This window comes from Ischnura elegans (genome assembly GCF_921293095.1).
Source record: "Ischnura elegans chromosome 13 unlocalized genomic scaffold, ioIscEleg1.1 SUPER_13_unloc_1, whole genome shotgun sequence".
NCBI lineage: Eukaryota > Metazoa > Arthropoda > Insecta > Odonata > Coenagrionidae > Ischnura > Ischnura elegans.
This window is the reverse complement of record NW_025791657.1, coordinates 14,195,765-14,223,227: the sequence shown is the minus strand read 5'-3', so window position 1 is coordinate 14,223,227 and position 27,463 is coordinate 14,195,765. Positions and strand designations below refer to the sequence as shown.

Here is a 27,463-nt window from a genome sequence, read left to right as displayed (position 1 = left end):
AAGTTACGAGCGATATAAAAGCTTTCCAAGTACCCACTACCTTTAACATTACCATTGATTATTGAAACACGGGGAAAGCATTTTTCAGATAACTCTTAAACCAATCAAAATAAGCCTTTTTAAAAATGAAAATTGTACGTTCCGTTTCAAAATTTCCAATGGTATTTAGAGAAAACTTTGCTATTTGGTCACTTATTCCCTCAACAGTGCTCACGTTTATTACCTGATGAGGTGTATTTGTCGCTAATAAATTAAGAATACTCTCTCCTCTATTTGGTGCGGTTGCTATTTGAAATAATGAATCTGATGTATTAACGACTCTCAGATCACTTTACCCCTTTCTTCAGGAATGAAACCATGCGCTTGTGGTGATCTCGGTGGTTGGTCACCCCCTGCCAGACACCCTTGGCTCGCATGGAATTATGTAGATACAGAAGATTAAATGAAGTAGTGAAGGTCAGCGAAAGCTAACACCCTGCCAAACACCTTTGAGGAACCTCGTCACCTGAAACACGTGGACAAGCTAAAAATTGGGGTGGGGGGAGAAAAAGGAGCTTTTCGCGTTCCCCCTCCACTCACAAAATTTCGGCGTTGCCAATTCAGCGGAGGCAATGGGCGTCAATTTGATCACTTTTCGTAAAATCCTTATTTCTCATCGTAGAACCTCGATCAAAAGACGCATTTAATCGCTCAACGGCAATGAGTATGATAGGTGTAATTGTTTACCTCCAAGTACTGGCATTAGTAAAGTAAAAAATGTACTACGAAAGGTCATATCGGCAGCGGTTACCTCATACTGTGACGCCCGTCTCGGGAGGACCCGGATTATCTCTGAGAGCCCGAGAAAGGGTTCGAAAAAGGGTCGCCCTTCCGTCCGGTAGACCTGACCATTTCTTGGCCCCAGAAAAGTACCACTAACCGATAAATTAATTTCGAAACTCTTATATTACTCCTTTATTTTAATTTTCTCGCTTAGACGTGATTGGTGTTTTTTGGCCAAAGTTTCTGCCATTAAATGCTTTCTTTCACGCAACTCAAGGACGTACGGGTATGCTGCCGTCTGCTTTCTGCCGCCCGTGGAATAAAAGAAGATCAAGCATTCACGAATGCTAATGCCACAATATTTTCACCGAAATTAACTAATTATTTATCAAATGACAGTTTTCTACATAAATTTGAGACTGAACACTCTATTAACTTCATTTCTAACAGATCGCTAGCAATGATAGAGATAAGGAGCATTGATGTAAGTTTTTCCGGCGTTGAAACCCTCGCTATGGCGAGAGCCAACACCAAAAGGGCCTCGTAAAAACGAATTTTTAACATGCTTATTATAGGGTAAATTGACGGTGCATCGCCTCTCTCTCGCGATTTCGGGGGGATCGCTATAGCTCGTACTCGTTTTAACGAGGTTCCACTGTATAAGAGCCACTCTGCCAAGGGTGTGCGTTAGTCGAGTGGTTAAAGTACCCAATTGTCATGCCGAGGATCCGGGGTTGAGCCACATGTAAAATTAAAATATTCAGTGAACTTCATGGAAATATTGACAAAAACGAGCTTTTGTAATTTAAAGAGTGTAGAAAGAAAGTACGAAAGAAACGAAATTCAAAAATTTTTTTGAATTCTGAGTTCCAGTTTTTGGACATCGCCCAGTCGGAATTACTTTAAAATCTTTTCTAAGAAGAGTCATTTTCAAAGCAATGAAGTGAACTCACCCACAACCTCCGTGATGCACTCCATGGCCATTGTTCGATTTTGAACCAGCTCCTCATTCTCCATAACAATAGACTGGAAGTAAGCAGATTTTAAAATGACACATCTAAGATGATAAAAAAATGAAACAAAAATATTAAATTCTTGGGAATCTCTGGCGTGAATACAAAAACAAATGAGGTGACAACACCAACACTAATCCTGAACACTCTCCAATAAACACTGTCCTAAATACTAAAATGTACACTCCTTTCCGGGAAAAATTGTAGGCCCAAAGAATAAACAAAAGGCAAGGTACAATACTGCCAGGCAATGTGTCTTCTTCAGAGTTAGTCTTTCTATTCTTGATTATACAGGGAATTTCTTCGTGAATCTTCTTAACTGGGTGGAAATTAATGTGGATTAACAGTTTTACTTATCAACTCTCTGTCATGGATGGGGATGACCTCCTTGGCTGGCTCCAGTAGCACATTCATTCACCATGGGCTGAGAGAGTATATAATTCAAGTCGTCGTGGGTTGACCTTATTCCTCTTGGCATAGGAAATATACCGTTCAGTTCTCCTATTTCCTCTTCTTCGCCACTCTTCACCTCACAGTCTAACCTCCAAAATTCTCTTCTCTTTCTATCTCTCCAACACCTGAGAGGCAACACAACACCAGCTGTCGGGCATAGCATTTGGCTGCAACATGAAGCGGGGTCAATATGTCTCCTTAAGCTGAAATTCCTTCGTATTTCATTAACCAGAGATTGTTAGTTGGCTGAGGTTGGGGCAACTGGAGGAAACTAAGGAAGAAGCGGGTTTTCATAGAATCCTCACCACAGGGAGGGGGGATAACCGAAACATTTTCTCATTTTGTAGAGGAAAGGAGTGCAGATTTTGTCACCCTCTATTCGCTGCTGACACATGTTGTTTGGAAGGAGGGGATTGGGAAAAATGTGGACCTTTCTTAGGTCATGTACACATCAGGGAAAAACCCCAAAACAGGGAAAGCGGGGAATTGTGGGTAGAGGAGGAAACACTCCACACTCCATTCCATCTTCACTGTATACACACACAACCACAATCCCTCAAGATGTTGAATCAGTTCTCCTTGCCTTGTGAATGCTAATTTAAAGTTACCCATGAACCATGCCAAGCGGCATTTGTTACAATACAATGTGCCTATTTTTGAAAATAATGGTTGTTTCGTATGAAGATTTTCACAGCTTCTTTTATCAATGTTGGTGGTTGTTTTCGGGAATTACTGCATAATAAATAATGTTTAATGCTACAGGGGTATTGGCGAAGACGGAAGAATATCATCCGCATCTTACACGTGAATCCGTCGAGATAGCTAAAAGGCCAAACAACTTCAATAGGGAGGATGGATATAACCTCAGCCACATACGAAGAGGGTTCCTGGCCAAATATAATGATTAACGGCCATCTCCTTCCGCAAAAATTCAAAATCGGGTCAATAATAGGTAAACAAAACATATAAAAGATCGGGACAAGAACGGTTTCCCTTTTGATAACGCTCACAATAGGAGTGAAACGTTGAGCGTGAAAATATTACCTATACAGCAATTCCCAAAAACAACCACCAACATTATCTTTAAGGTTTCAAAATCTGGGCTCAAGTACCCGAGTTTACAGTACTTGAAATTCAGGATTTCTCCCAAACATCACTTACATCCGTTAATTTCATTGAATGTGAATTTATGCATACCTCAGTGGCATTAGTTTCCTTGGGAGATAGTTCCTTTTTGGCCAAAACCAGCAGAGTGTCAAGGTCTATCACAACGGCTTTTGTGCCTTCAGCATCCACCTCTTCGCCTTGGGAAGATGTTGATGCATGTGCCTGCATATGAGTCCAAAATCAGCATCATAAAAGACAGTGGTACAGAAATGTAGAAAAAGCTTTATGAGTTCACAGAAAAGCAATGATTCCTATTTATAGCATTGATAAATATCTACAAACCACCTCAGAATATACTCTTCTAAGATATTCGCATCTTAACCGATTGTGTCATACATATACATGCAATAAATTGTAAATAATCTATCATAGTACTCGAAAAAGAAAAAAAACCCTCATGTTATCAAGAAAGTTTAGGATTAGTCACAATTTAAAGATCAATGCTACCATATGCACCAATATTTGTCTAATACCTCAATGTGACTGAGACTAAGGTGTAATTAGAATCACTTCAAGATATTGTTGCCTTTATTATTGTTTACTTTGACTGATATTCTATGCAAGCAAAAAGTGTTTGTATTCGGTGGATTTTATCTACTAGTTATATTTACCACTCTAAAAAATTCTTTTTAGCTTTTACCAAGGTTACTACGCTGATCCAAGGGGTTGTAATTTCATATGTTGGTGTAGCACGACTTTTTATTCTGTAGTGAGCCAGGCAATACATAGCTAAGGAGTATAAAGAAGCATTCATTGCATGCAAACAGTAACACTTAGTATTACTTGTTTCACTGCCTATCTAACAGAAGATAGGCAGTGGAACAAGTAAAGAGGATATAAAACACCTCTTTACCCACAAGAAGAAAGCCTAAAACGATCGTGAACATACTATTATTATAAAATTTTGATTTTTGGTGGTTTTCTAGGGGTGCATCTTGGGTAGTAACTGTTTTAAATGTGTAATACTTAAAGCACAAGAAAATAACTTTTTAAGGCATTAATATTAATAATTTTACCAAATTTCAAGTTTACCAATCCATGTGACTCAATGGTGTATGCAACCAGCTCTACACTAATTATCTCTGCAAAAACTAATGTAAAATTGACAAAATCTCAGTTCTCCTTTTCTGGGTTTTAAAACATGATAATAAAGTCTCCTAGGAGCAACAAATTCACATGCTCCGCAAAAAATGACATCTAATTGTTTTTTTTCTATCAGAGAAAATAATGTTATTGATGTATTATTGTCAATTTATAATAGTGAATTCTACTTGAATTTGATGCGTAATATCCTTTTCTCTGGCCCTGAAACCAACTACCAAATAATTTTCAAAATTCATAGGAAGATACAGCAGCTCATAGGTAAAATGTCCACTTAAACAGCATGACTCACTCAACTTCAAAAATTGACTAAAATAACCTCACACTTGTGTGTTCATGTATGCAGCAAATGCTTGAGCAAAAAAGTATATTTATAACTATGATGAATTCCTTCCCATAATTTTTTTTCTTTTTTCATTTGTACTGATTTTGTATCTTACATACTCATTGACATGTCATATATTTGTCCAAACAAATCACTGGACCAATTTGAATATTATTATTATGATGATGATTACCTGAACAGAGGCTTCAGCCACAAGGTCATTTGTGGCCCCATCAGTGCTATCATTGTCCACATATCCTCCTCCATTATCACTGATCTGATCTGCTTTTACAGAAGGGGACCCATATGTTCCCATTCCACTCTGATAAAAAGAGAATTAACACTAAATTGCTATGGGTTTTCACCAATTTGTACGAGAAGCAAAAGGTCACAAGCAAAACATCAAATGTATGCACAAATGAAAAATTCCCTGAATTGCTATTCTGACCTCAGAGAGGAAGGCAGGATAAATTTATTGACCAACAAAATATGGGCCACCATGTTACTCTGCCTTTTCAATTAGGCATAGGAAAATCTTCCGAAGAATGAAGAACAAATTTATCAGCAATATTTTGAGATATGATGGTCTCATGACATTCTCTAATCTAAAACTAATAATTACATTTCATTTTTATCAAAGTTGAATATAAAACATACTCCATCAAAATCAGCTCATAGAAAATAATTGATGCCTGTCAACAACCAACCTGGTTGCCAGCATCCAATACCCTCTCCAAAGATGGCATCACTTGCTCAGTGAGCAAAGGTGTGTGATCAGAGCAGCTGTATGCCCCAATTCTGGTGCGTGCAATGACCCATTCATTTTGAACGATTTCGACAAGAATGACACTTCTCTTTGTTACTTAAAAAAACTTTTGGGCCTATGGGTCAAAACTTAAGACACTGTGATTCCCTTAATCTTCCTTGAAAATGCAACCAAAATAGGTCAGGAAACGTAGATTGTAGACAAAAATTAGCGCGTCAACATAGCGGAGAAGTTTTTCTTTAACCAACATTATGAGTAACAGTGAAAGTTCTAACAAAGACTTACGACACATGTAACGTTTACTTATTCAGATTTGACAAAGGAAGGGAAAAGGTATGTTATTGTGGTAAATGATATTGGATTATTCCATGGAGGACTAAATTTGTGAAGTAAAAAAACTATGCTTTACAAGGCAAAAGTGAACTTACCAAGTCATCAGTTGCCAATGGGTCTAAACAATTACTCGACATTCCATCTGGATCCAGAGTGTACATCACAGGATATTTATCTTCATTGAGAGGGTCTTCGTTCTCCTCCTTCACAGTTTCCTAGAAGATAATGCTGGGTGCCAATCAATGGGGGCAAAATAAAAATGTAAATAATTGTAAATAATAACAATAAAACCTCCTCTTTCACCTAGGACCACTCAAGCTGGCTGAAATCAGGTTTGCACAAGATTTTAGTGACAACCTAAAATGAAATTGCAGACATGACCAGTTTACTCTGCACACTTTGGTGTGGAATGTTTCTCAATGTGATAGTCACAGTGGAAGTGGGTAAATTCTACACCTTTCAACTCAGAGGTTACAGGTTCGAATCCCAAATGGGTGGCCTTCCCTCATCCAGGCTTTGGAATATTTGCGTGTCTGTAACTTGATTGTAGGATAGGACATCAAAGTCCTGAATTCCATCAATCAATAAAGATAAAGCCATTGTCATCATTTATTCATATTTATTTCGAATAAGGGCCATTTGTTTCATTGACATTGCAAGGCCACCTGACCCTTGGAACATCATCAGCCCCAGAAAAAACTGATCTTGTCCTACATGTGCATAATCGAGCCTACTTGTGCTAATTTTCTTTAACTAAACAGCTCCTAAAACTTGTATGTGTTAAATCCTAAAAAACATGGCGGCGAATCGTCACCTACTAATCATTTCAATTAAAGAATCCATTTTATACTGTATAAAAAGGGAGAAAAGCTCACATAAATTATTTTTAAATGTACAGCAACACAGCGAAGTAGTAGTTATACTACCACATCACATCCATCAAGTGAAATAAATAAAATAATTGGTAGAAATAAAATAATGAAAACATAGTGGCATGCATGCTCCTTGCTTATGCTAATACAGTGGAACCTCGATCTGTCGTTTTTCAGGGGGATCGATGAAAAAAACGATGAATGCGGGAATGTTTGTCCGGGTTTCCTATGTCCCATGAGCCGCTGGAGTTTTGCTAATTATGATATTCATTAATGGATTCAAACAAGATTTTAGCTGATTACAGGAAGATTATTACTTTATCGAAACACTTAGGTCATATTATAGGCAGTTAATTCGGCATTTTGTTCGGAAATCATGATATCAGGTTGTCATCAGTTATCAATTTACGAGCTATACTAAAAGTCTCACTTGTCAGAGTTACTGACGAGGGGACATTTTCTCAGGATTTTTGTTTCTCCCTACTAACAATCCGAATTCTACTCACCTGGCGCTACGCTAATTAGAAACGAATGGGTATCTTTATGGTAAAAAATTTCATTGCGCAATCATATAGTCACACTTCGCCCTCTGCAGTATGCTCTGCGTAACCCCGTAAGCGATAGCATTAGTTCCGAACTTCACCTCGTACGAGTGGTTCCCTACTTTCCAGGGTGGCTGGACTTCGAACCACCGAGTGTTTTCCATGTGGGTTTAATATAGTCAGGTTTCAGTTTCACTAGTTTAATTTTATTCGTCTTCGGACCATTGCCCCTCCGAAGAAACTATTGAGAACTAAGAGGTGGACTCAAAATAATTGAGCATGAAGAAAAGAATCCGGGCTAGATGCGCGTGAATATTGCAGAGCGCCTTGGGTTGTCCGCTAGCACATGACCGTAGGGGTGGGGGTAGAGTGAGCTACCAAAAATATATTCATTAGACAGGAACAATTCAAGTAATAGACTATTTTTGGCCTTCGTGATCCATCTCACAACCAGTCACTGCGACGGCGAATGCGGTTGTTTTAGGTACAACATGCACATTGCTCTCGTGAATACGTGTACTGGAAATGGTGTTTGATGGATAAGAATTTTTACATCAGACTGACATCCATAATAGCAGTGAAAATGCCGAATGGAGAGCAAACATTTTTTTAGTGAAGTGGCGTTTCCCTTCAGAATTTTGAAAGAGATATGGGTCGAATCAACAATATGACCTATGTGTCTTTATAAAGTACTACTATTCCTGTTATTATCTAAAATATTGTTTGAAACCTTTAATGACTATCTTAATTACTCGCAAAAATCCTGCGTTTCCTGGGACATAGGCAACCTAGCAAAAAATGAAGCATTGTTCGTTTTTCCGCATTCATTTTATAATCTTATCGTTACCAGGAAAAAAAATTTTCCCTTAGTGGAGTTCCAAAAAAGCAGGGTCTTAAAATCGTGTTCGTCTTAGATTCGTGCTAATACGGTGTATGAAATCGTTTTTCGATTTATTATGTTCTATGAACAACTTTAAAATATTTTCCGTTAAATAAGAAAGATTGGGGTGGGGGAAATTCGGTTACTTTGCAGTAATAACTACGTGCGCAAAATACAATCTCTCGGCGAGGAATTAAGGAAGGACCTCGGGTGTCCGGACGGATGAAGGTCCGAAGGTTATTCGGCGTCCAGGCAAGAGCGCGGTTGGGCTGGTCCTTTAGTCGGCCCTGAATTTTGCAAACGATAGATCACGTCATAACAGTTATCACTTTTCATTGCGGCGTTAACATTCACGGCGTTTGTCGCGTACGTTAATTTTCTGTTGATATACGGCCACTGATTTTCTTATTGTTGGCTTATTAACGCACCGTGAATTTAGCGAAATTGAGACCGTGAAAATCTGAAAAAAAACGTGAAAACCTGAAAAAATAACCGTGAAAACCTGGAAAAAGCCGTAAATTTCATTATTCAAGTAGAGTGGGAACCCTGTTCAAACCATGTGTCTGTTGTTATTAGCCATAAATAACTCGTTGTAAACACTTCGTCTCATTTTTGTCAAACGATGAATGCGGGAAAATTATTCGACGGGACCGCGATCTTCAAACGATAAATGCGGGAAAACGATACTTCGGGGAACGATAGATGCGGGAAAAAAATTAAATTGTCTTTATGGAACTTAATTTGGGAGCAGGAGCGGCGAACGATGAATGCGGGAAAACGATGAATGCGGGAACGATAAATCGGGGTTCCACTGTATATAACAATATTTACATGTTAAGCACTAAGCATGCCTTTAAATAACCAGTGTTTCCCTTACTTAAAATCATAAAAAACATATTTTCATAATACTATTAGACGAGTAATTTACTGAACTGCAGAAGGTATGAGCGAAAAACCTTGAAAAATTACGAACCTTGATTATGCAACATAAGTTCCTACGTCAATGATGATATTTGCCTTGTACCTATCACTAACGTGTACAGATCGCTTTAGAAGTTATTACAGACAATATGGCTCTACTTTTGGCTGTATATTAAAGTATTTGTGGCTATTAATAATGAACTGACACAACCTGGCTGACAATAACAATTGTTTATTTTACTTGAGTCATCGCCCTGACAATACACTTGAAAGTTATCAGACATCATTCCTTAGTTTTATAATAGGGTGGTTTCCTATTATTTTTTTATTGCCTATATCGGAAGATTATTACTCCTGGAGTACGTATTTCACGCTTTTAGATTTTTAAATGACGATATCTATTTTTCGCGATTAAATGAAAAGTGAAAATTTTCAAGCGCGCGAAAACGCGACGGGTAAGGAAATCTCTCCGTGTGACGTATTTCTGGTTCCCCCTCCCGTCTTGTGAGGTGACCTTGATCGAGGCTCTGAGCGCTGATACGACGCAGGCTGCTACAGGGTAGCTGAGTGCCATTCTGACTGGTAGCGCTTGGCTTAAAAAAAGTTTATTAATACCTTATTAAACGGAGAAAACTTTCCGACCTTGGCCAGTTTTAATAGGTGATTATTAAGACATGTTTCCCTGAGCTCTGCGCCTCATGCATGCATTGGTAATCTCAGACGATGTATAACTCCTATCTTCTCCTATAGAAACTAGGTCCCTGTGACGTCACGTGGAGTGGCATCGCATGGGCGCCAAATTGGCCCTTTTCATATGAGGATAAAAATGGACCATTGCCATTCGTCTAAACCGGTATTTCTAAAACGAAATAATTTGTATATTATGAATACAGTAATGGTGGGTAACAAATCGCAATCAATGCCTTTCGGTTTCTTTGATGAAGGAAACTACCCTATTAGGTCCCATTATGCAACCTAAGCGGAAAAACGGTGCTGCACCATCATTTAAGCCAATTCAGAGAGCTTGGCAATGGAATCACCCCCACCAATCAAGTAGGTAGGACTGAGGTCTTGTTATGAAATGACAGAATTGTATGGTCAACTTACCACTCGGTCATGTGACCGAGGAAAGCAGGCCTAAAAGAGTTTTCTCATAATGCCACATGTTGGGCAAGAGCAAAGCGTTAATAGTTCTGTTACAACTGTTAACCAAGAAATGTTCTGACATCTTTGTATACCTTAGTTGCAATGCAGTCACATGTAAGTCCACTTTTTTATTTGAAGGTAAATAGTTATAATGAAGTGGATAACGTAAGTGGCCAATTACATTGGTGCGTGCGTGCAGCCGGCTTGAGTGGCCTCTGGTAAAAGAAAATTCTCTGGGGTGCTTTTAGCTATTGGAGCATGTAAAACGTGTTGAGTCGCTGCACTGTGGATGCTGTAGCAGGCAGGCTGCATGTTACAAACATAATAATGGCTGCATGAATTCTCCAATACAGTAGGAAGCATTCCTTTCTAAATACTGAGTCAGGTCACCTTTGAATTCATTGATTGATTCATTTATCTCTATTATTATGGAAGCTTCCATGGTTAGTTGATTGGTGATGGTTTCTGGATTTACACCGCGTTGATTCATGTTTTAACAACAAAATATGAATCAACGCGGTGTAAACCTGGAAAACCATCACCATATATATCTATTACTTTACTTATTACTTTATTATTTGTTCTTTTACTGCTCAGAATAACATCAACTGAGGGGCAAAGCAGACAGAAATTGACTTGAGTCAACTACTTTCCGGATACCCACCAGGTTCTTTTATCCATGCTAGCCAACGTTTCCGGCTCTGACTCAGGGCTGCTGAATATTGTGTTATCACAAACAAATAAAAAAACATTTATCCCTGAGAATGAGCCCCAAGTTGGAGCTTGAAACATAGACTAATGTGGATAAATTATCCTCATTGGAATCCTGAGAATATTTGTCCACTTCATATGCTAGGAAAGCATCAAATAACATTTCCAAAAGTTTAAGTACTAAACTCAATTGAATCCGTGTGATAGACAATAATTTTGGATCATAAATTGAGAAAAAAGACACATTATGTCTTCAAAGAAGAATGACCAGTAAAATGCTTGAGAATAAAATGGATGACTCTAATAGCAAAAAGCAATTCCATTGAAAAATAACATTTTGAAAAATTCTGGTTACAACTTTTAATGCAATGGAAGTTTAAGCAACATGATATTCAAAAGCAGTGAAAATTTCCAGTTCTAGACTATAGAGATCAACTGCAGATCACCAAAGACGAGACCCATCTATTCAGTCTATACCGTTCCCTTCCTAGTATGTCTAAAACACTGAGCAAAACAAAAGCATAAAGCACATCTCCTATTAATTGAAATGGAAAAAACACACCCCAATTTTTATGATTATTTAGCCAAGTTCAGACCTTTCTCCCCATATTGATAACAACAATGACCAGCATTGGCACATGAATCTCACACTAGGTACCATCCAAAATTAATTTGATGCTTTATTTTTCCAGTAAACTGGCCTTTTTATGGATCAAGGTGATATTGAATGTGAGTCAGATATTAATAACCAATAGGTAAACATAAAGTCCCACAACAATTGCATGATGAAATGTATAATTATTTAAAGTTTCCATAGAATGAAATAAGCATCAAATTAAGTTATGTGAAACACCAAAAACTAGTTTATGCCTATTGATAGAGTTAATTTCAATCTCTACACGAATTTCAAAATATATTTCAGCTTTTTTTCAAATTCTGGATAAATTAGGGCTAAATATGCCTTTCTAAATGAAGGGGTGATAAGTGCAGAGCTATTAGTTTCTTCCTGAAATATGAAATAGGGTTTTAGGATAACAATAGTTAGCAATGACATGTTTTGAATTATATGGATTTATCACCCTGAACAAAATTTTAGATGAAATGTCAATTCATTGATCAATATCTCATGAAACTTGTGTTTGTCTACCATCACTGACCCAAGTAGCAAATTTAAAAAACCTTGTCACACACTTTGCCTGAAGCAACGACATCTGGATTCTAAAAAGGCATTCATAAGTTTCTTGCATTGTTAACATGGACAGCTTTGTTTCCCCACACACAAAATGGCATCATTGCCATCAAAAAGCAATGATTGCAATGTAATAACTAAAAATAGTAACTACGATTTACCAAAGGCTAATACCATGAAGGAAGCTGTAAGTACAAGGTAGGCATCAATAATAAGTACATACAGCAAGGTCTTTGTTAGGCACACATAACCATTTAATGTACGTAATTAGGTGGAAAATTTAAATATCAGTGAGCCTAGGAAGAAAAGTTCACCACAATATAAAATGATATAAAATGTATCTAAATATTTTTAACTTTCTTCACCTATAAGAGGCCAAAGAGAAAGCCACCCTTGAATGATTTATGGCATGTTAATATATACAGAGTGATAATGCTTGATCACATAAGTAGCATAACAAATTACAATGTTATCATGGAGACACGAGATGCATGTTGGAATCAAGGCAGTGAAGTTATCTGCCTTGAACTTTAATTCCTACTCAAGTAATGAGAATGCAGCTTGGATGCTACCAATGGAGAGTGAAAACAGCATAATAGTCAAAGGGATAACATAAAGGAGACACGGTTTTATCCCATAGAAGTTTAATTTATATTGTCATTTGTAGTGCATTATTATTTGTTTTTAAAAAAATACCACAGCAAAACCATAGGTCCAGAGAGATTAGTGTTTTCCCATTATTTGGAATGGAGTTAAGTAAAATCCTCATTATCTGTGAATCCATTTCAGGATAAACAGATTTTCAAGCAGTCTATGATGACATTGTCTCCTTCAGTCAGTTATTACACAACTTCTAAACAATAACTCTAGTATTTTTTCCATCATACGAACAAATCAGGACATTCCATGGAAGAAAAAATTCTTTACATCAAATATTTGATTCTACTACAGGTATCCCTCACCAAAAACTACAGATATGTTACAAAAAACGTCATGTTAAGGAAATTTAGTGACAGGAAATAAGCATATACCATTTCAGCAGTAAAAATTACACATTCTGGATCATTGACTGATTTGTTTGTTGGCTGTTTTACATCTATGGGTATCGATGTAGTTGACATGACAAATAGACCAAAAAATGCTAGTGATTCAAGATTGCAAACTACAAAATCTTTGATAAGGCTGTTTTACACAGAATTGCTCAGGTTGGAATGGCATTTATCTCTCAAATGGCGAGGAACTGAACAAATGTATGAACGGCATGAGAACAAGGGCCATTTTGCCATCTCACAGCCATGCATTCGAGCATGTGTTCTAGCATTTCCATCCTATACAAGACACAATATTGACTGCACCTTTCGTACACTCGTCAGATTGTGCTACAGAAAAGGTAAAGCGAGCTCTACAGCTTCATTCCTGAAACATGAAAATAGTCTCTTATAGCCATAACCTAAGGATCAAGTAGCAGGTCAAAACCAATACTGTGTTGGTTTGCTGGAACGGAAGAATTCATAGTAGTGACCAACATGAGCCTCTAAACCGGAAACCCATTACATGCACTCAGCTCAGAGGAAGTGTTTGCGTTGGATGAAGGTGCTTTGCTAGGGTTTCTTTGGTAGAGTCACATGCACTCACACAATGCAAAGGAAACTCTTTGTGAGAGTTGATGGTACGGTCCAACAGTTCCTTTGGTTCAGAGACACACACACTCATACAACATAGGGGAAAAGTGCTTCCTCATGTTTAAATTACTATTAAAGACTATTTTTATGCTTTACCTATCTTTTGTAGATTCAATTACTAAATGAATAAGTTGAATTTGGATCTTAATTATGCTTCCCTTATTTATAATAAAGCTACATGAGGGTTCTGGCTACTTCCTATGTTGAGGTCAAACACGATGTTTGGTGGAAGAATAAGAGAGCAATCATGAGATTCAGCTATGCTGTAGCAAAAACAATAGGCTAGAAAGGAGAATTGAGACAGTCCACTATGTATTGGACTCTTTGATGGGATGTGTGACATTTCTCTCACAAGAATGGTGGTGTAATAAAGCTAAGATCGATGTATATACCTAGGTAAATTAGGGTGGTTATACTTATTGCCTCATGTTGTACAACTGATGGTCACACATACGAGAATACTTCTATATCTTAACATTTATATCATTGTATCTGCCTATATATTTTGTTAATTGATGTACAACTTTTTATAGATTTTTTAAATTTATTATTCAATGGTTTCATTAAAAGTTTATTCTTTTCCATAATCTATCATCTGTGATGTTATACATAAGAATATCGTTAATGTGTTATCCCGTAAATAAATGAAATGACACAATGTATTGAGGATGCCTTCATATAGGGTGACCAGACATCCAGGTGGGTCCAGACATGTTATCCTTAATAGATTTGGTGCCTGGGCGGATTTTTTGAGAATGGGGAAAAGTCATCCTTTTTGAAAATCATGATCATAAGTATATAAATCTGTTAATAGCCACTCAGAACTTTCAAAATATTTCTGAATATTTCTTAAGCTTACCACGGCAAACACATTTGCAGAAAGGATATTTTCCCTGGTTTCATCCTAGTGGACCACCGAGAGAAACAAACTTAACATTGCCTTACCCCGTGTTCCAATCTGTAGGGTGCACCCTATGCTTTTGTGCTCTTACAATCTTATCGGCACTTTTTCTCTTTCCTGCTCTGATTGCAAGTGGTGCCACCACTGTGAAGTTGCGATTTCGAAACTGAAAAAAGTTAACTAGTGAATTTTGGCGTTAAGAAAATGTTACTGTTGTTGCTCATTAATTATTGCAATATTTTACTGCACTAAATGTAAATGTGGAAGTGATAACATATAAAATACAGCAGTGGCAATAAGGAGTGGACGCAATTGTTAACATTACACTTCACTATAAATTTATTAATTTTGGACAACACATTTCGTAAAGCATAATGTTCAGAAAAATTGAAATGGTTTTAAATCAGAAAACAATTTAATAAGTGTACTTAAAAATTAAAATATTAATCACTGTGAATAGCTACCCATCATAACATTTTAAATGCAGTAAGTTGAAAAATTTAGGGTGTCTAGCCAACCAAAGCAGAAAAATTCTTCCACTATTCGTGATTTTTCCAGGGAAAGTTTTCAGGTTGATGTTACGTGATTACTGGGCCATTTCATCTCAAATCAGGCAGATAGTGCAAAATCATGTCAGGTGACCATCACCGATTTCTCTGAAATTTATATATGTTAAAGCAGTATCCTTATGATGAATAACAATGACTTTATCTCTGCTCAGAACTGAACCGTCATAAAGTTACCGCCCCTTGAACATTGTAGTGTCAGGCCTCAGAGTAAAAAATGAAAAATCACATAAATGCTGATTACTAAGGAACCATGGCCCATAAAGCAGTGGTTATTGTTTTATTTTGAAGAGAATTTATTTATGCACATTATGGCATAACTTACAACTCATTTGAAGCAATGATAAACAAAAAGGACTTGTTTAAACAATAAAAATTAGTCATTATTTAACAATTTATTTCTAAAAAAGGCCACCTTTTATTTTCTTTAAAATTTCTCAGCGGGTAGTTTAAATGTTCTGCTTTCAACTAAAAAAATAAAAAAAGGTAGTATTTTTATATTTTTTGTTTTAAGGCATGTCAAAGTTAGGCATGTTTACGACTATTTTACACCAAGATTGCATACCTTCAAGGGGGGAAAATGCAGTTTCATTCTTCTTAGCATTCATAACAGTGAAAAGTTCATATCTGAATGATTGGTTACATCTCTTGACTGAAAGCAAGTCCAATCTTGTTTACTTCCATGGCATCCAATGTGTGCAAACACCCACTGCTACTGGCTGGAAACGGTGAATGAGTCGCAATTTGCACAGAGTATTTTTCAATGGCAGCTCACGTAAGTCTTTCTTCTACTTTGGGCCATGTGGAACATTTCGATGGACTATGTGGATGCATAAATGAGACACTAATGTCATTCTCTTCTAAAGACACTGCAGTGATTTGTGAAATCAGGTTTGACCAGGTTTTTCGGAAACACACAATGAAGTCATTCATGGTGAGATTTTGAGCACTGTACGTCATTATATCTGAATTTGTTAGTGTCACAGCCTGTTTGATTGTGTGGATTACAGAGCGAGCTTTAGTTGTCCCGTGTCTGTTAACTACCAAGACATGAAACTGTTGATGCCAGGTGCTACTGTAACTGTTGATGTACAGGTGCTACTTTCACCTAATTATTTTTTTGTCTTAATTGAGCTTGTTAACATGTGTAAAATGCAAGTTTCATATTAGGCAAGAATTTACTAACTTAATGAAAGTGATAAATGTCAAATATGTACTTCATGGTAAAATAATGTCTCAGCAGTTTTTGAAGAAGCGAGAGTGAAATGTCTATGAGTGACCATGTTCAAATTTTATCATTCTTTTCCACAAGTTAATCTAGACAATATAAATTGGCTGCTTTTCCAATTTCAACGAAACATACGATTAACATATCATGCAGAGCTAAAAAAACTCGGAATATGGGGCAATGCTGATGTATACTGCTGGCATCCTCTTCCTCATAGTGCTCAATCAACATTGTGCTTTCATTTTACTTGGATGATGATAAAGATTGTTCTTGTGTAACTCTTAATCAGCAAGATGTGTTCACTGCCATTGAGAATCATTCAGACAAAACATTCATTCAGAGAAATTCATTGCTGAAGTTTAGGATTGAACCAAGAAAGGTATAATTATCATCACTATATCTGGAAAAAAGAAAAGGAAGCTATTCAAAAAGAGAAGTTGGTGACACTAATTGGTGTGGAGTTGGTGCTTCATTTCAACTTTTCCGAGAATTGGAGCATGATTCTTCCAGATTAAGTACAACCGTATGACTGGCAAAAAGTACAGATATCAATATTAACCTGTGTGGAATATAATAACGAAGGTATGCAGGCACTTCAGATGATTTTTCACAGGACACTGCACATGCTTTTCTTAGGATGAATCAAATAGAAGAACAATAGAGTAAAAAGATATCATATGGAGAAATAAATCATATATTTTAGAAAAGTCAGCCGCTAATTAAAAAAAACATTTTAGATATTTGACTTGGAGAAAAGTCTTAAACAGGAAGAAAGTCATTGGTGGTTGTTCAATGCAACAGGACATGAATAGGGTCCATCTGATAGAGTTGCAAGAATTGGTAAAAAATTATGACACAAACTGAAACCTAAGATATTTCAATTGTGGCAAATAAATTCAACCAAGTCCTTTGTACAACATGTGAGTATATCCTTGTCTAATATCAAACTTTTGCATTTTACATATGTTAAACTAGCCAAATAGGGTTCATTCCTATCATTTTCCTTCATCAAAGAAAACGAAAGGCATTGATTGCGATTCGTTACCCACCTTCAGTGTATTCATAATATACAAATTATTTGATTTTTAGAAATCCCTGTTTAGACGAATGTTAATGGTCAGTTTTAACCTCATTTGAAAAAGGATAGATTGGCACCGATGCGATGCCACTCCAAATGACGTCAAAGGGACCTAGATGCTATACGAGTAGATAGGAGTTTTACATCATCTGAGATTACCAATGTTTACATGAGGCACAGAGCTCCGGGAAACATCCCTTAACAATCCCCTCTTAAAATTGCCTTTGGTCAGAGAATTTTCTATGTTTGATAGGGTATTAATAATCCTTATTTAAACCAAGCACTGCCTGCTAGCAAGGAACTTTACGCTACCGCCATGCTCGGCAGCAAGCAGCCAGAGGTCACACGGGCTTTTCGCAGCATTCATACTTAGCCGTCGCGTTTTCGTACGCTTGAAATTTTTCACTTATCATTTCATCACAAAAAACAGAATTCATCATTTAAAAATCTAAAAGCGAGAATTACGTATTCGAGGAGTAATAATCTTTCCATTTAGGCAATGAACAATAATAGGAAACCACCCTATGTAGACAAAAAAATGATTGGGTGAAAGTAGCACCTGTACATGGCGTCAACAGTTTCATGTCTTGGTAGTTAACAGACACGGGATAACTAAAGCTCGCTCTGTAATCCACACAATCAAACAGGCTGTGACACTAACAAATTCAGATATAATGACGTACAGTGCTCAAAATCTCACCATGAATGACTTCATTGTGTGTTTCCGAAAAACCTGGTCAAACCTGATTTCACAAATCACTGCAGTGTCTTTAGAAGAGAATGACATTAGTGTCTCATTTATGCATCCACATAGTCCATCGAAATGTTCCACATGGCCCAAAGTAGAAGAAAGACTTATGTGAGCTGCCATCGAAAAATACTCTGTGCAAATTGCGACTCATTCACCGTTTCCAGCCAGTAGCAGTGGGTGTTTGCACACATTGGATGCCATGGAAGTAAACAAGATTGGACTTGCTTTCAGTCAAGAGATGTAACCAATCATTCAGATATGAACTTTTCACTGTTATGAATGCTAAGAAGAATGAAACTGCATTTTCCCCCCATGAAGGTATGCAATCTTGGTGTAAAATAGTCGTAAACATGCCTAACTTTGACATGCCTTAAAACAAAAAGTATAAAAATACTACCTTTTTTTATTTTTTTAGTTGAAAGCAGAACATTTAAACTACCCGCTGAGAAATTTTAAAGAAAATAAAAGGTGGCCTTTTTTAGAAATAAATTGTTAAATAATGACTAATTTTTATTGTTTAAACAAGTCCTATTTGTTTATTATTGCTTCAAATGAGTTGTAAGTTATGCCATAATGTGCATAAATAAATTCTCTTCAAAATAAAACAATAACCACTGCTTTATGGGCCATAGTTCCTTAGTAATCAGCATTTATGTGATTTTTCATTTTTTACTCTGAGGCCTGACACTACAATGTTCAAGGGGCGGTAACTTTATGACGGTTCAGTTCTGAGCAGAGATAAAGTCATCGTTATTCATCATAAGGATACTGCTTTAACATATATAAATTTCAGAGAAATCGGTGATGGTCACCTGACACCCCTCTGCCTGATTTGAGATGAAATCCCCCTACTGTGATATAAGAATTTTATGAGGCCAAGCAATGGATCAGTTAACACGCACTTCATAATCAAATTTAATTTAATCATTTAAATTTATTCAATGCAAGCCAAGAAGCTACTTCAACATCATAACTAACTGATGCCTCCTGTCCCATTCCATGAGTTTTTGAATCTCTATTGAGACAAGAGTGCTAGGAATTTCGATTCTGTAGTCTTGTCTGACAATTGATGCTCCGATGCAGGTGTAAAACTTCCACTCAGCTACTGCACTTATTTTGAAAAACACTGTTTACACCAGAGAATGGGAGTTGAACTTTAAAAATTATGCCTAAAATGAATTTTAACTGTCAGGCTGGAGAAAATTTTCATGAATAATTCATGCCTCAGTAAAAGTTAAAAACTTAGCACTGTCAAAAATGCTAAAAATTGCTTGAAAAAGTTGGATCCACAAACAAAAAACAAAACCACAGTGCTAATTAAGTTCTTTAGTTCCATATTATGAATTTGCAATCAGGTTCCAAGTGTCCTGCTTTAGCTCCATGCATCCTTTCCTTTTAACCCTTTCTCACCAGATGTTGGGCGGAGCCAACAGGCATTTTTATTCATAGAACTCCTGCCATTGGGTATAGTAGGGATATTCGTCTGGTATTGGGGTGGATTTTTTATGAATGAGACATTTTCCTTCTTATTGAAAATCGTGATTTTGTGCATAGTTAATCTGTTACCAGGTACCTAGCAAGCTGTAAAAAATGCAAACATAGCTTGAGAAAATTTTTCCAACAAAATATCACAAAATCATTGGTCTAATTAATTTATACTGTTCTAATTTGTGAAATTGCCGTTATTTTTCAAGTTGCCTAATTTCTCCTTATCTCATTTTTAACACATTCCGTGTGGAACATGTCAATTGACGAAGTCCTGTCCAAGTCAATATATGTAGCTAGTCAATACAAGTGCTCTGCCAGTCGGGCCTGGAGGCCATTCTCCACCTCCGTAAGTAACTAATATCCATTCCCAAGTTTTTTGATTGTGCGTACGACCTCCAGCAAGGAACCCTTTTTCGAACTGTGCATGCCTTATGTAAATAGCCTTGTTTGAACTGAAGGTATGTTGTGGAAAACTCCCTCTTTGTGTTTGTTATTTTATCGACCAATTCTGACGACCTTCATGAAAATCGCATCCACATTGAATGTTTTAATAGCTGGCTAGCTTATACAAATACATAAATTACTCAAGAAAAATAGATACACAGAAAAATATATAAAATCATACTGCAAATATATTTCATTGTTCCAAACTATAAAATTGTCATTATTTTTCAATTGGCCTACTTTTCCTCTTATTGCTTATTTAATAGGGAGCTGTCCTGCATTTTTCACCTCATGGCATCTGGTCTCCCTATTCCCACAAGCGAAAGTGACTTTTTGTAGAAATGCATCCATTTACACTGCACAAAGCCACTTTCGTCAAACAACCGAGTAAATGTCAACAACTTAGGGTCATTAAACTCAGGTTTCACTGTGGATGATGAATAAAACTTACCAACATATTAGTTCCGAGTTGTTGGGAGTCTTGCACAGGAATGTATATTTCAGTCCTTAGGGCTGAACAAGTGAGATGTGAGGTGCCTTCTATCTCATCTTGAATGAAGTCTTTTGTGTCAGCAGGAGTCCCCAACTTGTCATCAGCTGCCTCCCCTCCTTGGATACTCTATGGATAGGGTAACAGTGATATGGAATTCACTTAATTCATAGTCAAAAATTGAAGCATACTCCTAATATTGATGGAGTAGGATTTTCAATGTGATATCTAAGCATTTGCATAAAGCTTGACATGTTTCTCTTAATCGAAAACTCAAAAGCTAAACAGCTGCTGAAATCACATTAGGCATGAAAGAAAGAAAATACATATATATATTTTCAACAGACGTGTCTTTAAATGTGTATCTTTGATGTGGAATAGGTTTTTGATTCATTTCTAATGGAATTGAACTCCTGCTTCTATATACTCAAATACCAACTCAGGGAGAGAAGAGATATATCTCATATTTTGGCCACTACCTTAGGCAGAAAGGTATGAAATCATCAGTTTGATATTGGATGGGAGACTTAAGAAAAGCGGTAAAGAGGAGAAAAAATTGTTCTAGGACTCAAAACATCATAGAAGAGACAGCAATTAGAGATATATGGGACCAATTTCAACAGGCAAGAGAGCAATGCCTGAACAGCCAATGTACTGAATAGTGTACGCCATAGCAAAGAACACAAATGAGAATATAGGAAATTCTGACAAGTCCACTTCAATCACCTGGTGGACGAAACCTAACCAAATTAGGAGATTTTTATATTTTTAAATCTTATCACTTAGTAAAGTAAAAAGTAAATACAGCATACATGCTTTTTCAGCTCTAGATTTGGGCGATAAATTTCTTCGCCAAAGAAACCTGTATAGATTTGAAATTTTATCAGAAAAACATTCTAAAACAACTAATTCATTAAACAAAATTTACTTACAAAGTGGAACACCAATCCATTCCCTGTACAGAGAATCACTAACAAAAAACTTTTCTGAAAAGGTAAATTTCTAACAAAATTACTTCTCTGAAAAAATATTGAAGTTAAAAAAACAGACCTCAAAATTTATCATATTTATCAAAATACCCAGTGTAAATTTAACACAAAAAATTTTTCCTCCACAACCCTAAAAAATGCAGAATATCAGATTCAGTGATCATCTTAGTTGGTATTCAAAGAAAAAACTTAGGGATTTTAAAACACCTAAATTTCAAATGCAGAATGCAATTTTAACTAATTTATTAATCAAAGAAACTTTATATTTGCTAAAAAACGAAATCATTTGTAATAGCTGAAGTGACATAGATTGTTTTAGCAAATATAATGTTCTCATATCAATATACATTTTTCCTATAATAAAAATGTAAACATTACCCTGTAACAAAGTAACTGTCCAACAAACTAAACAAATTGATACTTAAAAGATACATCACATCCATTTTCTCATTGAGTTCAGTTTTATGTATGTAGTTTAAAACGTTAGTAATGACATTTTTTGCAACTATCAAGTGCAAAGCTGAAACTTAATTTCAAATACTGGGCCACTTCTATACACATTGCACCTCTCATCTGTTCGTATAACAAGCCGTGAAAATTGAGAGAAGTTTTTGAACCATCAGCAGGTATATATTGTTATAAAATAGAGAAAACCTCAAGAATTCACATTTTCTGTGTGTGTAGTTGAGCCTATGATTGGACACTAACTTTCAGCTCAATTTAAGTTCACAATCATGATTAGCAGGAACCAGTACGAGGTTTTTTTGTTCGTTCTAACATGCTTCGGTTACCCAACTGAGTAGATTTATTAAAAGGGATTGTTTCATTGCGTAGTGAATTCATTGCCTTTTATGAGTTGACGAATTTGAATGGCCCACTTTGTTAGCCATAATTATTTTACAAACACATAGCTGAATCAGACAACAAAACGCCTTTACTAATCACCACCAAAAACACCAACTGCAGGGTAAAAATCACTTCGCATGGATATTGAGAAACAAAGCTTGCGGGACACTGGGCTAGTTTCACTACTCCGTCAACCATGTCCGACGGCCTTGAAAGTACTCCAGTATTATCAATTAACAAAAATAATGCTCTATTTATTTTTAATCTCTACTCAAAGCACTTTTTAAAATAAAGTTGGATTTACCACCTTCAAGAAGTCATACAACATTCTATTTCCTAAGTTATGGCATCAAGTGAATAATCAATCACAATTTTGAGTAGATCCAATCAAACAACTGCTATAACAAGTTTAATCCACAAATAACTGATTCAATCCATAATAGATGATTCAACTGGATTTCTCACTGATGTTGAAACAAACCAAAGACTCTCACTTAACATTTTCCGAAACATACCATGCACCAGTCTTCAAAAGAGAATAAACTAAAGTACTCACCCTAAAGCAATTAATGCCAGAAAAATTTCTCAGCTTTGCGTCCGATTGTAAACAAGTCATTTTGAAAACACTGAATTCCGTGAGCTTTTTCAAACATAGGGGACACAGGGTGGTGGGCAGGCCATCTCCCACAGCAACCTAAGATAGCAATCAACACGCTATACATTGGAGAAGTGCGAAATGATGCTGATCATATGGAATAACTAAGGCAATATGACAAAGAAAAATAAATAAGTTGTAGGTATCGAACCACTTACTTCTAACCCGAGTAAACCATTTATAGCATCCTTCACAGTCATTCTGTAAGCTACGTTGGAAGTGTATATGTTGTAAAAGTAATCTCTATTCTTCATGCATAGTCTGCACAATGTATCCTCAGAATTCCTTCCTGATGAAGTGCTGAAAATCCCGGCGGTATGATTCATGTTTCAACTTCAATCACTCGTTCAATCTTTAAATATGTTAAATCGTCGATGAAATTATCAACACACAACAGAATGAGATCTTCAGATTCGTCACGGGAACTACATACGATTCGATGATATCACCTATATTTAGAATGCTCACGGTGAAAGACAAGTTTAAAATTTAAATAACTCATAAGCACCACAACGGAAAAACACACCACATGAAAATGGATTAAACGGTTGACCTTGCAGTTCTCTGTAACAACGATTATATAAGATCATGCAAGCAAAGATTTGTTTGCTTTCCCTGAGCTTTAGTTTACATTTTGGCTGATAGAGGTACATATGCATAGCAGGCCTCTAATCAAGGTGCGTTCCGAAATACACAGGCAGTAGCATGGAAGTAGGAGGAAACTTTTCATTTAAGACTTTGCAAGCAATATTAATGCGATTAATGCCATCGGAACAAAGCACAGTGCACGGTGTTGATGAGACAAATTAAACGACTATACAATGGTAGAATTTTTAGAGGTATATGGGTAAAGCAACATTAAAACAAGTCTGCAAAGAGTAGATAAGGTGAGAAACTATCTCTGTAAATGATACATTATATTTCAACTGATATTTACTCAGAAAAATACGTTAATGACAAAAAATTATCTTTGAAAGAAAGCCTTAGAAAATAACTTTTTCATTTGAATTTTATAAGTTATGTTTTTGAGTGGAATTTTTTATTAAGAGAGGAGGAAGAATAACACTTTAAGTACCAAGAATATAAAAATACAAACCATATTCAATTTATTATCAAACTCAGTCTCCTACATAATTTTCACTTCTGCCGGAACGCGCCTTGATTAGTGGCCTGCTATGTATATCTGTCTCTAGCGGTAGAATTGAAAACTAACACTCAGCAAAAGCAAACCAATCTTTATTGCATGATCTTATATTAACATTATTATTACAGTGAACTTATAGGAGGTCACCCATATCAATTTTGCTGTGTATTTTTTCGTTGAGGTGATTTTGAGTTATTTAAATATTATAATTTGAAGTTATCTTTCACCGTAAGCATTCTAAATGTATGTTGTGTCATTGAAATCTATGTAGCTCCCGTGACGAATCTGGAGATCTCAGTCTGTTGTGTGTTAATGATTTCATCGACGATTAAACATATTTGAAGATTGAATGAGTGATTGAAATTAAAACATGAATCAGAGCGCCGGGATTTTCACCGCTTCACCAGAAAGGGATTCTGTGGGTACCTTATGCAGACTATGCACGAAGAATAATCATTATTATTACAACATATTCACTTCCAACGTAGCTTGCAGAATAACTGCTAAGGATGCCATAAATGGTTTACTCGGTTTAGAAGTAAGTGACACGTTGCCTACATATTATCGATTTCTCTTTTTTCATGTTGCTATCTGCATTCCGTGTTATAAGCATTCTTTCGCACCTCTTCAATGTATAACGTGTTGATTGCTATCTTAGGTTGCTGTGGGAGATGGCCTGCCCACCACCCTTTGTCCCCTATGTTTGAAAAAGCTCACGGAATTAAGTGTTTTCAAAATGACTTGTTTAGAAACGGACGCAAAGCTGAGAAATTTTTCTGGCATTAATTGCTTTAGGGTGAGTACTTTAGTTTATTCTCTTTTGAAGACTGGTGCATGGTATGTTTCGGTAAATGTCAAGTGAGAGCTTTGGTTTGTGTCGACAGCAGTGAGAAATCCAGTTGAATCATTATTTGTGGATTAAACTTGTTATAGCACTTGTTTGATTGGATTTGCTCAAAGTTGTGATTGATTATTCACTTGATGCCACGACTTGAGAAATAGAATATTGTATGACTTCATGGAAGTGGTAAATCCAACTTAATGTTATAAAGTACTTGGATTAGAGATAAAAAATAATTGGAGCATTATTTTTGTTAATTGATTATGTTGGAGAACTTTAAGGACTGTCATACATGGTTGACAGAATAGTGAAACTAGCCCAGTTTCCCGCAAGCTGTGTTTCTCAATCTCCGTGTCAAGTGCTTATTACCTTGCAGTTGATGTTTCAGTGGTGATACGCAAAGAGGTTTTGCTGTCTCATTCGAATATGTGTCTGTAAAACAATCATAGCTAACAAAGTGGGGCATTCAAGTTCGCCAACTCATAAAAGGCAATGAACCCACTATGCTATGAAACAATGCCTTTTAATATATTTACTCACTTGGGTAGCCGAAGCATTTTAAAATTAACAAAAAATCTCTTACCATTTCCTGCTAATTGTAAGGGTGAACTGAAATGGATCTGTAAGTTGGTGTCCAATCATAGGCTCAACTGCACACGCACAAAATGTGAATTCTTGATGTTTTCTCTATTTTATAACGATATATACCTGCGGATGGTCAAAAACTTTTCTCAGTTTACACGGATTACAATGCGGAAAGAGGAGAGGTACAATGAATGCATAAGTGTTTAAAATTACGTTTGGGCTTTGGGGATGATTGTTGCAAAAATATCATTACAAACGTTGTAAACAATGGACGTAAAATAAAAAAACGATCAGAAGATAGATGTGACGTATCTTATAAGTATCAATATGTTTAGTATGTTTGCTAGTTACTTTGATACAAGATTGTATATAAATTTTTATTTTTGCATAAATATTTTATTAATATGAGTATGTTGAGTTAGAACAATGTATGTAACTTCAGCTATCACAACTAATATTCTTTATGAGTAAAAATAAAGTTTATTTGAATAATCCATTAGTTAAAATTGCATTCTCTGTTTCAAATTTTTGTGATATCAAATTCTTAAGATCTATTTTTATGAATACCAACTACGATATGCACTGAATGTGATGTGCTCTGTTTATTTGATTTTAAAGATGGCTTATTTGGTGAAATACCATATTTTATTAATTGATATGGTTAACCCATGTAACAGTCTTCGCTATCGTGGCTTGCCATATCATAACCTTCATTTTTAGGGGTTGTTCAGGAAAGTTTTTTTGTGTAAAATTGGCCCTGGGTATTTTGATAATTATGATAAATTTTGCGGACTGTTTTTTTTAAACCTAAATATTTTTATAGATAGGTAATTTTGTTAGATATTTACCTTTCCAGGAAAATATTTTTGTAAGCATTTCTTTGAACAGGGAATGGATTGTTATTCCAGTTTGTACGTAAATTTTGTTTAATGAATTATGATTATATAGTCAAAAATTAACTCTTGAGCACAGAATGGAATGAATTTGATGTTTTGTGTTTTTTTTTTCTTTTTTACTTTCAAATTCATGCAGATTACTTTGGCCAAGAACTTTTCACATATATCTAGAACTCAAATAGCATGTTAACTGTATATACTTATATAAGTGATGTGATTTGAAAATTAAAAATCTTTTAAATTATTAAACGTTTCATCCACCAGACTATTCATGTGGAGTTGTCAGAATTTCTTAGATTCCTGTTCATGTTCTTTGATGTGCCGTACACTATTCAGTGCATTGGCTGTTCAGGCATTGCTCTCTTGCCCATTGAATTGGTCCCAAGTATCTCTAGCTGCTGTCCCATCTTTGATGTTTTGTGACTTTGAACATTTTTTCCTCATCTTCAGCACTCTCCTTTAACACTCCCAACCAGGATCAGACAGATGATTTCATACTTTTCCGCCTCAGAAAGGAGACAACATATGAGATGTATTTCTTCTCTTCTACTGTTGGTATTTGAGTACATAGAAACAGGTGTTCAATTACATTAAAAATTAATCAAAAACATGTACTACATGATAGATTCACATTTTAAAACACTATCGTTGAAAACATTTATTTTCCTCTTCCCTTGCCCCAAGAATGTTGTAATACA

The 27,463-nt window shown here is 36.0% G+C and overlaps 2 protein-coding genes across 2 annotated transcripts in view; one reads left to right on the top strand and one right to left on the bottom strand.

The window, feature by feature from the left end:
* Positions 1 to 23,852, bottom strand: part of LOC124172344 (zinc finger protein 271-like) — a 33,841-nt gene extending 9,989 nt beyond the window's left edge. Inside the window, exons 1-7 of the mRNA XM_046551791.1 lie at positions 23,458 to 23,852; positions 23,201 to 23,338; positions 20,771 to 20,938; positions 6,016 to 6,135; positions 5,015 to 5,143; positions 3,426 to 3,557; positions 1,716 to 1,788 (exon numbers count right to left, since the gene is read on the bottom strand). Coding sequence (XP_046407747.1) covers positions 1,716 to 1,788; positions 3,426 to 3,557; positions 5,015 to 5,143; positions 6,016 to 6,135; positions 20,771 to 20,938; positions 23,201 to 23,338; positions 23,458 to 23,625 — 928 coding nt within the window. The 5' untranslated portion in view covers positions 23,626 to 23,852. The remainder of the gene's footprint in view (positions 1 to 1,715; positions 1,789 to 3,425; positions 3,558 to 5,014; positions 5,144 to 6,015; positions 6,136 to 20,770; positions 20,939 to 23,200; positions 23,339 to 23,457) is intronic.
* A 779-nt stretch (positions 23,853 to 24,631) lies between these two features.
* Positions 24,632 to 27,463, top strand: part of LOC124172086 — a 46,520-nt gene continuing 43,688 nt past the window's right edge. Inside the window, exons 1-2 of the mRNA XM_046551493.1 lie at positions 24,632 to 24,981; positions 25,102 to 25,239. Of these exons, the coding sequence (XP_046407449.1) occupies positions 24,814 to 24,981; positions 25,102 to 25,239 (306 nt within the window). The 5' untranslated portion in view covers positions 24,632 to 24,813. The remainder of the gene's footprint in view (positions 24,982 to 25,101; positions 25,240 to 27,463) is intronic.